The sequence below is a fragment of the Cricetulus griseus genome (genome assembly GCF_003668045.3).
Source record: "Cricetulus griseus strain 17A/GY chromosome 1 unlocalized genomic scaffold, alternate assembly CriGri-PICRH-1.0 chr1_0, whole genome shotgun sequence".
In the NCBI taxonomy this organism is placed as follows: domain Eukaryota; kingdom Metazoa; phylum Chordata; class Mammalia; order Rodentia; family Cricetidae; genus Cricetulus; species Cricetulus griseus.
Window position 1 is genome coordinate 48793873 of NW_023276806.1, and position 14165 is coordinate 48808037.

Here is a 14165-nt window from a genome sequence, read left to right on the forward strand (position 1 = left end):
TAAGAGGATTCTTGGGAATGTATTATTTTTCACCTGTAATACATAAAATGTTTACTCATGTAAGGGAGATGAAAAATATGATTTTTACCTGTATTCATTATAATCATTCACTGAAAAAGAATGTAATCACATTATAGTTCCTAAATTGCCTGAAAAACTTTGTTGTGGTATATAAGCTGTAGAAAAAAAAAAAGTATACAGTAGAAAGAATACAGAATAACAGAGAAGAATAGAGAATAAAGAAGGAAAACATCAAGCGAGAATGTGAGTGTCTTTTTCTCTAACCCCCTCAGGTAAAAAAGTCTAGTACGCGCGTTCTTTCTGTGGATTTCCCTTTGAGCCCTGTGCTCCTGGAGGCTGGTCCCCAGGCATCCATACTCTGAACTGTTTCTGGGCTCATTCTTCCTGGTCTTATAGAATAGTGTGCATTAGCTGAATAACTCTAGTCCAATCCAATCAAATTCAAGAAGGCCAGCAGCCTTCCTCCATCCCCTTCCATTTGTCTGTTTCCCTGCCGAGTGGTTAATTAAACTCCTGCTCACCTGCATAATAATCCCTTTCATTAAATGGACTCTTGGCCATCTTCTTCATGTTTACAATTTTTGGAGTATATGTAAGTGTTACAGCTCTGAAGGGAAAAGTATCCTGGCCCGCAGATCTACAGCTGTGTCTTGGTGGGCGATAGTTTTACCCCCGTAGGAATGTCCTGCTCTTCTTTGAGAGAGAACCATTACAGCTCAGTTCTGCTCCACTCTGCTAAGGGAGCTTCCCTGTGGAGACGTCTGATACTTCTCTGCTCCTCTCTACTTAGGTTATCAGTCCCCCCCATCCCACCTTCCCCCTGCCCCCCAGTCCCAACCTGCCACAAACACGCTGGGTCCCTGTCCCCCTACCCTCTCAGCCATCATGTAGCAATTCTGCTCCTGCTTAGTGAAAGTTGTTACTTCTCCGCCCTGTTCCACTGGGGCAAAAGGTTCAAGAGATTTGTTGGGAGGGAGGAACCCAGGAGGGTGGCTGCTTCTGCTGGGGTGGAAAAAGGCAGCTCCCAACTGAACAGGCACAGGGCTTATACAGGGTTTCTTAGTGGCAGAGTTTTTCCAGGGTGAAGATTTTCAGGGTGGGAATTGGTCAGATTTCAATCCCTGAGCTTGGATAAACTCAGAGATTGGTTGGATTTCATATTCAAGGATTGGTTGGTTTTCGTGCTAAATTCAGGGCCAAAACATGTTTCTTTCACTGGCCTTTTTAACCTTTTGGCTCTAGTTTCAGAGTCAGGGTGTGTTTCTTTGGGTGGCCCTTTACCCTACAGTATGGATGGACTGAGGATTTTCTGCTTAAATTCTTAATCCTTAAATTCTGCTTCCTATCTTAACAATTCTGTCTTAAGTCATTTCTCTCCCTTTGCATCAGCTGCCAGGAAGCCAAGCTGCTTAGAAATGCTTCAGCTGGGTCGGGCCATGGTGGTCCACGCCTTTAATCCCAGAACTTGGGAGGCAGAGGCAGGTGGATCTCTGTGAGTTCAAGATCAGTCTGGGCTACAGAGCAAGTTCCAGGACAGGCTCCAAAGCCACAGAGAAACCCTGTCTCAAAAAACCAAACCAAACCAACCAATCCAAAACAAACACAAAAACCCAAAAGACCAGAAATTCTTCAGCTGTATTTCCAATCTCATCTTCACTAGTAACTTCCATCTTCTGTATAACAATACTTCATGAACACAACTCAGCCATGTCTTTGTCACTGTAGAAGTCCGATAGCCTCGTTTCTGAGACCTGACCATAGTGGCTTTTCTTATTTTCTTTCTGGATCTTCAATAGAATCACTTACAAAATTGAACTCACAGCAATCCAGGCTTTCCCAGAATGCACCTCAAACTCTATCCAGTCTTTATTTCTTTCACTCATTTTCCTGTGATTAAATCACAACAGATCCTAACATGAAAACAGTGACGCTGATGACTAATTAGAAAATAATTACAGTTTTGTAGTTTTCACTAACTGGAAATGTTTATATGGTTGGTTTTCATTTCTCACACATTCTTTATTTGTAAATTGCCTATGTACTTAAATTTATTTGTAATTCCAAATTCAATATTCATAGTGCTTTTGTGGCTATTTATAAACATTTATAAGAAAACAAAACAAAATAAACAAAAAACCCCACACTGGCCATTTGTTTCCAGCTAAAGTTAAACAACACGATATTTGGACTAAGACTAGAGCTCAGTGGTAGAGTGCTTGCCTAGATGTGCAAACCCCACCCCCAACAACAGCAACAAAATGCCAACTAGATAATGTCCTGCCTTGTGGTGTCCACTTTCACACTATAAACAAGATCCTTTTGTAGTGCCAAGGTGTTACATTTTTGTACTTTTTTCTGGCAATTTGCTGTAGCTCTGGGTGTGTACTGTTGATGTACTGTTGTTCCTAAACACAAACTTAGATGTGTCCCATGCAGGCAACATGTATGTTAAGTAAACTTTATTTGAGGAAGTTATAGTACTGTTGGCCATAAATTCAAATTTAACGACACATTTTAAATTAGATATTTTTAAATAGAAACTTAATGAAGCAAGGTGACATATTAATTGATTGGTGAATATTATGAACACATATTTGTAGAAAACTCACCATGCATTTCCTGTAGGAACAATGAATGACTCAGCATTTGATGGGTCAGCTTTTGTTTTTGCCTTTTTTTTTTCCTTTGAGATGGCCTCTCACTATGAAGCCCTGGCTGACCTCATCTTGCTATGTAGACCAGTTTTGGCTCAAACCCATAGAAATCTGGTGATTGCCACTACACTCAGCTGATTCAGCATTTGTGACAATTTTTCGAAACATAACTGTCACAACTAATCTGAACCAATTACATAGATATTTTTCTGTTAAAATATCAGTCAGGAGAATGTAGCTTATTAAAATGTGCCAAAGAGGGGGCTGGAGAGGTGGCTCAAAGGTTAAGAGCACCGGCTGCTCTTCCAGAAGTCCTGAGTTCAATTCCCAGCAACCACATGGTAGCTCACAACCATCCATTATGAGATCTGATGCCCTCTTCTGGTGTACAGATATACATGGAAGCATAATGTTGTATGCATAATAAATAAATAAAATCTTTAAAAAAAATGTGCCAAAGAAATCATAGACCTGAAATAGAAGCCAGGCAAAAATGGCAGAATTTGAATTCATACTAAACCTAACTTCCATTACTCTAATTTGTTTCCTGCCTGTCTTATGCTACTTTATGTTTTTATTTTTAAATATGTGTTTTATGGAAATCATAAAAATATGGATGCAAAAATAGAGTAAGACACAGAAAATAAAACCACAGAACTGTTAGATAAAAGGAATTTGAGTATCTGGGACCTTTATTTTGCTTTGATTGAAAAATCCTTGATCACATAAAATTGAAACTGTGTTAAAGGCAATATGCCATTCTATATTTTAATGAACTTTCCATACATATGTGTTGATATGTATACATATATACACATACACATGTTTGTTGCTTGTGGCAGTATCCTACTATGTAGCCCAGGTTGGCAATGAACACATGACCCTTCTTTCACCATCTACTATGGTGGACACTAAACTGAGCCTATGATCCAAAGGCTGGCACAGCTTCCTTGTTGTCATCCACCATCTCTAGCTATTACAGTCTTTCTGGCCCCTCTTCCACAATGATCCCTGTACCATGGGAGGAGGGAAAATGACACAGATGTTCCATTTAGGGCTGCACTCTCCATGATCTCTTATTCTTTGCACTGTGACCAGTTGTAGGTCTCTGTATTAATTGCCATCTACTGCAAAAGGAAGCATCTCTGATGAAGTCTGGGAGATGCTCTAATCTGTGGGCCTAATAGTACGTCATTAGGAATTGGTTTAATTCTATGTCCATTACCGGAGTAATAGTGGTAGGGTATCCCCTAGGGCCTACAACCTATCTTGCTGCAAGTTCTTGGCCCCAATAACAGTGCAGGTGTGGTGTGGGTTCCATCTTTAGGAGTGGGCTTCAAATCCAACTAGAAACTGGTTGGTTATTCCTATGACATTGCTGCCACTGTTGCAGTGGCCATATCTTGCAAGGCTGATCATTATTGTAGCACGCAGGGTTCACCATTGAATAAGACTAATAATTACTTTTCTCCTCTGGCAGAATGCATAGCACTTTCCAGCACTATAAGAGCTATCTAGTAGAGATGAAGCTTCCAGGTCAAGACCAGCTTGATCTCAACATGTTTTATGGCTCAAGTGTATGATAACTTTAGCAATGGGCTCTTGCTATAAAGTTTTGGAGGGTAACCAAGAGAAATGGCAATATGCTATAATTTTAGGTAGCCTATATATTTTTAGGAAGCTTCTGTGGTAGTAGTTTCCACATGAGTTTTCCAAAAGATTTTTTTTTGTGTTAGTTATCCTTTCCTCCTCCCATCCTATACATACCCCATTTAATCCTTCCTGCTCCAACTTTCCTTTTATATCACTGTGTTCCAGCTCCCCTCCCTTTAAAGAACTGCCCCCCTCAGACCCTTACTATTTTCCTGACTTCTGTGAACATTTCTATGAAACAGACCTATCTGAAAATTCAAAGGTAACATTCACACACAAGAGAAAACATGTAACATTTGCTTTTCTGGGTCTGGGTTACCTCAGAATAATTGTTTTCATCTCTATCCATTTACTTTCACATTTAATAATTTTATTTTTTCCTAGCAGCTGAATTCTATTCTGCTATATAAATGCACCCCACTTTTATTCACCTATTGACAGACGTATAGGCTGTTTCCACTTCCTGCCTATTGTGACCAGAGCAGCAATGAATGTGAAGGAGAAAGCCAGCTGCACATATGAGCTCACACTAGTAGCGACAACATGCACAAGACCTGTGAAAGCTCAAACCAGACAAAACCCTAGCACAGAGGGTGGTGGTGGTGATGAAGTCCCACCCCTAGCCGAGGAGCCACTGGTAACTGAGAGCTCTGAAAGAGAGGAAGCTAATTTTCTTTAATAGTAGGCCAAATGTGTTCCAGTGGACTAGATTTTCTTTTTTTTAAATGAGGACACAAAGTTGGGTGGGTATGCAACGGGATCATGGATCTGGAAGGGGAAGGGGGAGGGGAGTGAATCTGATTAAAATACAATGTTAGTTCTATGAGACTGGAGAGATGATCCCATGCTCTTACAACTTATGATCTGCCTATTCCTTCAAGAATTCCTTCTCTGGTATCTTTTCTCTAACATTATGGAGGCAGCAGAGCCAACTTCCTTGTGTTCTGGTGAGCCTTCATGTCTAACACACATTTACCTGTAATTTGTATACCAAATAAAGCTTTCCTGAGCAAAGGCAATCAATAAACTATATTCATCAAAGCCGTGGAAACTGAAGAGTGGATCCAGCCAGCTCTTATCTTGTGATTGGATAACCAAAACATATTCAGAACTCCCTTCTGAGAAAATAGCCCCTCCCTTTTCCATTTCTGAAGCAACAGGTGCCCTTTGACTGGTGTGTTCAACAAGAGTCATTTCAGGCCAGGCCAGCCCAGTGGGAGAGGCAACAGGGCACATTTACTGTTTCCTCCTAAACTCTGGGAGAGCTGACAGAATCGAATTTCACTTCACAGGGGAGAGAAAATGAATATTCGGAGTGACTGGTAAAGACCATGACAGCAATATTGACAGTGCCAAGAAGAAAAAGAGCCCTGGTAACATGACACCGGATCACAAACAAGCAGGACTGCTCTCTAGTAAGGGGTGTGTTAGCAAGGAGGGGTTTCTTGGGACAATCAGGAGAAAGGCTTGAGTCAGCCTGTGGTCTGTATTTAAACAAGTGACTGTGGCCCTGCAGGCACACTATTGAAAAGGAAAAGGACTGACTTCGCTGCTGGAACTCATTAGCTCCCATTCCAGCCACACGGTTCAAGAACAGCTTGGTAAACAAAGCAAACACAAACAAAAGAATCCGTAAGGTATAAAAGAAAACCTGGCTGAAGCATTATGAGTAGAAGACAACCCAACATAGAAGGGGAGCAGTTTAATAAAAAGCCTTCAAGATCTGAAGCCATCAATAATCAGAGAAGAGGTTTCCATTTGCTACTAAAGATTGCCCTGGAAACGAACATTCCTGTGGCACAAATAGGGAGATGCAGCATAGAAATGTTAGTTTCAGTGAAAAAATGGCTACATTCTAACTAACTGTCCAACAGAGTAATGATTAAGTAAGCTATCAGTCCGACAAAGGATGAGGGTGGCTAGATTAGGAGACCTATGGGCAGTTAGGAATAGGTATAGGAATGGGCAGAGCCTGGGAAGCCAGAGTTTTTTTTAGCAGCACTGGCCTGCTGACGGGGGCTTCTGCCTTAACAGAAGGAATGGAGGAACTGGGGTGGAGGGGGTGAGGGGAGGGTGGGGTCACTTTTTACCAAGCATCATGGAAGACTTTCCATTCACTCTGACTACCAGTGCAGCAATGCCAGGAGCTGGCTACATGCCACCTGTGGTCACTAGACCAAGCTCTCTCCCATTCCACGCCAAGCATTACAGAGTCCTCACAACGACTCAGAGGTGAGCACTGTCATCCTCCTCCTTTAACAGATAACTGAAAGGACTTAGACGGTCGCATGACTTGTTCAAGTTTATTCTATTTATAATGACATTGTGGAGATTCAACTCCCAGCCCACTTGCCAGCTAGAACTTGGCAGCCTTTTGCTTTTTCTATGTTGCTTCCCAAGACAATACAGCGGCACGATAGATATAGCCCTGAAGGGGAGAATTGAGATAATAAACTGTAAATAAACTATGATGACATCACTTCTACATTGAAAGATAAGCTGAGGAGGAAAAGCTGTACTGGGGGAGACTTCATTATAGCAAGGATTCTTGAATGCTGGGGACGGCTACTAAAATCAATCACAAAGCTTTGAATATACCTTTCCCTCCCCAAGCCTTTTCATCTATCTGCAGTTATTTAGCTACTGTTCTAATTGCAGAAGCAAAGACACCTGCTGTGGGCCTTTGTAACACTCACACTCTATAGGATACGGCCAATCTATAAGAAACAAGCAAACAAAAATTCTCAGTATAAAAACTTCACAGAAGAGATTCATTCATTCATTCATTCATTCATTCATTCATTCATTCATTCTTTCAGGCATTCATTCATGCATTCATCTAACTAACATGCCTGCTTGCTTACTCTGTGTTAGTAACTTGGCCAGAGCCTAGAGTCCCCAGTTAATGCAGTGCCAAACCTTCATGGAGCTTCTTGGCCTAAAGGAGCATTTGCTTGTTTTAAGCCAACACTGCCATGCTGGATAGAAAGCCCTGGCTCAAGGCCCCTGGGCAAAAGTCAAAGATCACACCTGCTGGGAGAGGGAAGTTAGGTTGATGCATTTCAGACATCAGCTCCCTGCACCTGGGCCAAGACCAATTGTGGAACCATATAGTGAAGAAAGCTTAGAACCTAGCAGGGCTCCCAGAGGCCTTCTGGCTCTGGTGGTGTTTCTGTGAATGGCTGCTGGGACTTTGAAATTCATTTAGGTTCCTTAGGAGGAGAAGGGGTAGATACACATGATAAAGATGATAATCACTTATTTTGGAACATCAACTTATCTGGATCCTGCTGAGAAAAAGGACCTATTCTGTAAGCTGCAGAAGACATATGGATGTCTTAACACGGTTTCCACCCTTGTGTAATGTGAGCTGTAGTAATGAGGTAGACTGAGGTTGGGAAATATAAGCAGCCCTTTCTTATGCAGAAATGATTGCTACCATCCTACATAGAAACAACCTGCTTAGACTTCAAAACATTAGATAAAGACTTGCTTGGAAGAGATATTAAAAAATCTATTCATAACATACAGATGCAGAAACTCCACACTGCCTTGCTACCAGTAAGAATCCACGAGATTCAGATTGGTACACATGCCTGCAAATTCTCCCTTTAACTTGCGTTTTTCCAGCCTTCCGGCAGGTCAGCCCCAATTCCTTCAAACTAAGTTCTTTTCCTTTTCTGTAGGTTGCTAAGTTGTCATCCAAAAGTGGGCGGGGCATTCCAGTCTGCTGGAATTTTAAGATCGAGGTTAACGGTTGAACAACTACAGTGACTAGAAAAGATGGAACCTCCCAGCCCAGTGCCCTACTTGGTCAAATGTTCCTGAGATGTATTATCCATCTCACCTTCTATATAACTTGGACTGTCCAAAACTCACAATCACCAGTGGCACTTGGAAAGTAGTCAGGACGAGAATAACCTGGAGAGGGGAAAGAAGCATTCTGTCACTAAGAAATGAAAGACACAGCAACCACATGCTGAGAGACGATGAAGCTAAGCTGCACTTCAAAGACTGGTGACAGCCTTGCTTTCTAGAAGCCTGTAATGCAACTTATCTGAAAACCAGGAAGGACCAAGGGACAGGGCTTGTGAGGTCCCCATCTCGATCCACTGCCTACACTTGAAGCAGTGAGTCAAGGATGCTCGGATATACATAATAAGGGGAGGATTTATCTCATTTGTATCTATATATTCATAAAATACTCTCTCTTTTCTGCCCCCAGAGGTTAGCACACTGTGGGTGGTCTCCATAGCCACTATGTCGCATATGTCTGTGTGTCTTTTCCTCCAGGTTGCTAGTTTGCAGGGAATTCATTTTGTATGTAATTGTTTTTCTATGAAAAGATAATTCTAGATAAATCACTGCAGGCATCCAGAGAGTCTCAAGGAATCCATATAATAAGAAATCTTAGCTAGGCGTGGTGGCACACACACTTGAAATCCCAGCACTAGGGGTGGAAGCAGAAAGATCAGAAGTTCAAGGTCAACTTAAGCCATGCTGTAAAATTAAGGATAGCAGGGCTACATGGGACAGCGCTTCAAAACAAAACAAAACAAAACAAAACAAAAAACAAAACTCAAAAAACTTACCAGTTACCAACTTTCTTAGCTAAATGAATAAATCATAGAAATTCGGGCACAAGTCAAAATTGAGAAAAACCAAGACACATGAGAATTCTACCTGAAGTTTAAAGGGTAATTATAAGAAACAACTTGCTTTGCTAATATGTGTATATATAGGCTTTATGTGTCTCTCCATGTTCAGGTATGTGTGCACATGTACATATGTGGAGGCAACAGGTCAACATGGGTGTCCTCTTCTGTTGCTCCCCATGTTATTTTGTGAGACAGGTTTTCTCACTGAACCTGGCACTGCCCAACTAGACAACATGACCTGGTCAACGAGTTCTTGGGGTCCTCCTGTCTCTGCCTCACCGGTGGTAGGATTACAGGTGTATGCTACCACATCTAGCTGTTTGTCCTCAACATTTACTTTGTGTCTGTGTGGGAGTATTTGGATACAGATGTCTTCAGAGGCCAGAGGCATTGGACCTCCTGGAGCTGGAGTCCCAGGTGACTGTGAATCTGCTGGCGGGGTGCTAGAGGCAGGAAGCAGGTCTCTTTAAGAGCACCGTGTGCTCCTAACTGCTGACCATCTCTCCAACCCATGTGGTGCAGCTTTTCCCATTTTGTGCTGGGTAAACAAACCCAGCTCCTCAGGCTTGCACAGCAGGCACTTTGCTCACTGAGCATCTCTTCAGCCATGACAACATGCCTTTCGGAATCAGAGCTAAGCTTCCACAGTTTTCTGGTATCGTTATTGTGTTCCTCACACTAATGTAGGCAATGATACCCAATCCCTCCACCCCCATCCTTGCTCTCATCAAGCAAGATAATGAAGCCAGTGATGCCAAGCCCTGGCTGAAGACCCAAGGTCCATGCATCCACATCCTCCAGCCGCACATTTTTTTTTTCTCTCTCTCTTTAAGACACTGTCTCCCATGTAGCCCACGCTTGCCTTGAACTCAAGATCCTCCTGCCTCAGCCTTCCAAGTGCTGGGTTACAGACAGGGATACTATACCTATTTTTTCTAAGGACAGGGACAACAGGCAGAGTTGGCACGGGCCCATAGATACCACAGTCCTTCAATACAACTATGGGAAAGGACAGAGGAAAAACACAGGCTGGAGGGAAAATACCAAGATGCATAGTGTCCCCTTTTCTGCTTCTACACAGAGGATTCCTGAAAGGTTCCCTTCTCAGTCAACAGCACTCCCTGCGTTCTTATTCGTCTTGATGCTAAGGGGCCCAAGGACAAAAGGTATCTGTTTTCCTGCTATGGACCCTTGAGCGTCTCCTTAACCCTGACAACTTGCTTTCCAAAACCAGAGCTGCTTCCATAGTTTTCTGGTATTGTTGTTATGTGCCTCACACTGATGTAGTCATTAATTAGTTAATACCCACCCCCATCCCCCACTGCCTTATCTAGCAGGGTAACAATAGTCTTAAGACTGTCTTCAACTAGTTCCAGGTTGTAAAGCAAAGCCAAACCAACTGTAATTTCCTAAAAGTTGGTCCTGAAAACACATTTTCTGTAACTAAGGTTGAAGACTTGTTCAGAAAATACTTAGTGTACACTTGCCCCAAACTACTTTATCTTGGTAGACTAAAAGAGTTTAGAATATTACTTACCCCAGTGCTGTCTCCAACCCAGGACAAGGACACTGAGCCACTGAGGTCATCAAAGACATGCTATTAGGGAAAAGGAAACGAAATTCATTCAGAAATGTCATCCACTCCCTTCAGACCTTGGTTTCCTAATTCAGACTTTTATTAATTTTTTTTTTTTTTTTTTTTTTGGTTTTTCGAGACAGGGTTTCTCTGTATAGCTTTGGAGCCTATCCTGGCACTGGCTCTGGAGACCAGGCTGGCCTCGAACTCACAGAGATCCACCTGCCTCTGCCTCCCGACTGCTGGGATTAAAGGCGTGCGCCACCAACGCCCAGTGACCTTTATTAATTTTTTACATTGTTATTTTGAGAATGCCATTCATGATACTGTATTTATATAATCTCCATTTCATACTCTTCCCCTCTCCAACTCCTCCTGTTTCCCCCTTACTCCCTCTCAACTTCACAACCTCGTGTGTGTGTGTGTGTGTGTGTGTGTGTGTGTGTGTGTGTGTGTGAAGGTGGGGATTTAAATGAGTTCACCAGACTCAAGATAAATGATAAATAGGTGTTTATTAGGGAAGGACTTACATAAATAAGAGTAAATAACCAAAGCAGTCTTTCTGTACCCAAAGATGCAGTCTCTGCTCTTCCAATGCTCTGCGCAACCCAAGAGAGGGCGCACCCCCCCCTCCTCTACCTTAAGGGGTCATGTCTGCACTTGAAACCATGCCCAAAGGGTGTGGTCACTACTACAAGTTCACTGGCAAGGCAAGATGTCACTACGTGTGTGTGTGTGTGTGTGTGTGTGTGTGTGTGTGTGTGTGTGTGTCGTGCTGAATCCATTTAGTGTTGCTCAATAACTGACCATAGAGTGCCCAACCCCAATTCATACATCTACAACACAACCTTTACACCTAAGGCTCAGGATGCATTGCAGAAGAGGGAGCAGAAACGCTGAAAGAGCCAGAGGACCAGGACAGTTGCTACAAGATAGTATCTTCTCTATATGACAAGGAGTTGCACCATCTTAACAATATGTCTGCCTAAATAGACCTCCACAGTGACAACACTGATTGAAATCTCAACACAGATGGGAGAAGTCTCCGGAGGCCCCATCCGTAGAGGAAGAGCTACAGGCAATTGGTGGCTGCTAAATCAGGCAGAATCAGTCTTCCCCCAGGGATGAGCTCTCTGATAGGCTATCCAATCCTTTATTACTCTTCTGCATAATTAAGTTCATAATTACAAGGGGACACAGATTCCCAGAATAAAATTTGGGAGAGGCAGACAGGATTTAGCTACTTCATCCAAATTGCACATGACTTAGAAACTTTAGTTCTCTCATACAAAGTAAGCCATGCAGAGGAGTTATCTTCACTGCACCAGATGGGGAGATGGGGAAGTCTAATTGCTTCTGCAACAGAACTAAATATAAAGACACAGTGAAGTATTCTTAGGGTGTTTTAAGACAGGAGATCAGAACCCACACTGACAGACATAATTATAACCCAATAGGCAAAACCGAAGTTTTGCTGAGCAGTCTTCCCAGTACAGCTGAATAGTTAGGGGTCAGAGTACTGTTTCCAGACTGAGCTGCCAAAAAGAAAAGGAGGCAGAAGCAAGGGGCAAACGTCTTTGTTTTGTCCGTTAACAATAACAGAGATTAATACTAACCCTTACAAGAGCTGCAGTGGGAATTGGGAGACAAAAACAGGGAAAGATGGTGTATTACATCTAAACCACAGGAACCAGGTAAAAAGATAGCAGTAGCCATCCATCTCTGTGGGATATCTTTCACCCAAATATCTCCATCTTCTATTTGTAAAGTCATATATGTTCATCACAGAAAATGTAAACAATCTGAGGAAGTCCAACAAAGGATATAAAGTCATTCATAATTCACCACACAGAGATATTCTAGGTTAATGTTTAATCTTCTAGCTTTATCACTTATTAAACTAATAATATAATCCAACAAAGGCACTATTACCATTTGAAAAGACTGCTAAGCCTACAGAAATTACATGGTGTGTGTGTGTGTGTGTGTGTGTGTGTGTGTATACAAAGAAAAATGAAGGTCCTTCCTTTTCTCCTGACACATGCCACTAGCCTAGGCCCCAATTCATAGTAACTCGGTATGTGCTTCTACAGAGGTTGACAACTTTGCCTTTTCCTGGGAAAGACATATCCAGTTCCACCTATGCACCCTCAACATGTCCAGCCTTCCCAAATGTGAGCCCATTTCCAGCAGAGAGGGGACTTTGTATTTCTTGGTGTTCTCTGTGCACACTCAATAAGCATTTGTTGAAAATGATTATAACATATCCTTCCTAAACCACAGCCTCCATCTCAAAATAGAGCATGCCTATAAACGGTCTGATGCCAGCTACTTGGTCACTCAAGCCACCAATCCCAACAGAGAAGCAGGGAGAGAAAGAACTCTGAACACAAACTGTTTCGCTTATCTCCTAATTTTCTCTGTGGTCCTGACTGGGCTTCTGAGCGTCTGTGCTATTTCCCCTCTGCATGGAAAGTGCCTTTGAGGTCAAAAGACCCTGCTGAACATACTCCATAAATAGTACTAGTGCTGCACACAGGGCTTGCTCAGTAAATGCTGGTTAACTCTTGGATACTCAGGCTGAGCTAGAAGCCACTGAGGGACAGAAGGACTATTCATGTACAACTTGCTGAGCATCTGGGGAAAAGCAGGGCTGCTAGAGACTCTGGAGCCAGACACTTACAGAACAACACACCAGTGCCTTAGATGTCTCACACAGAGCAAGACCACGTGTTCTCTTGGAAGACAAGATAGTGCCTGAAATTATAGCAATAATCTCTTGAGGAGGAGCAGGGCTAGCCAGAGCTACCACTTGTACTGGTCATCACCTAAATGTGTTGTTTTTTTTTTCTCCCCAAGGGAGGGTCTGGTTGCAACAACTGATTAGAATAAATGAAAACTCCTATTAACCACTGCACTGGAGCTCTTGGTTGTTTTCACCAGACTATAGTGTTGTTAGTTTGAGACAATAAGGACCATCACTTTGCCCTTTTTATACAATGCTCTGCACACAGGACTCGGTCTGTGAACACACATCACCCACATCTTACTGCTCAATCTAGGAACAAGAGTTACTGGATGCCATCGGCAACCTCAGCTTCATCTAAACAACTACAACAGTAATTGACCTAGCTTATTTTAAGAGCTCCCTTGATGATGTCGGCCAGACTTGTTAACTGTTAATTGTGGTTTTCTGTTGCCCTTGACCTTGTGTCCCACCCCTTCCCATTAAACATTTAACATTTGCTTTTGAAAATGTACAGCCTCATCAAAACACTCATCTACCTACATAAAATGGGACTCATCTGTCGTATTCCATACTCTAACATACTTACTACATTCTGAAATTAAAAGAGAAAATGAAATCAGACTGACAGCATGACCACAACACAAGCAGGGAAAAAAGTTCACATGGAGAGGGGACAGATGGTGGCTAGTTTTTGTCAACAAAACACAAACTAGAAACACCTGGGAAGAGGGGACCTTATTGGAGGAATTCCTAGAGCAGACTGGCTGGTGGGCAGGTCTGTGGGGGCATCTTCTTGACTGCTTATTGATGGAGGAGGGCTTAACTCACTATAGGCTATGCCATCCTGAGCAGGC

The 14165-nt window shown here is 42.5% G+C and overlaps 1 protein-coding gene across 4 annotated transcripts in view; it reads right to left on the bottom strand.

The window, feature by feature from the left end:
* The window catches only part of Sort1 (sortilin 1), an 80465-nt gene that overhangs the window by 44045 nt on the left and 22255 nt on the right, over nucleotides 1-14165 (bottom strand). For all 4 annotated transcript variants that reach the window (XM_027395493.2, XM_027395491.2, XM_027395495.2 and 1 more), the window contains exons 2-3: nucleotides 10524-10583; nucleotides 8176-8249 (exon numbers count right to left, since the gene is read on the bottom strand). In XM_027395493.2, the coding sequence (XP_027251294.1) occupies nucleotides 8176-8249; nucleotides 10524-10583 (134 nt within the window). The remainder of the gene's footprint in view (nucleotides 1-8175; nucleotides 8250-10523; nucleotides 10584-14165) is intronic.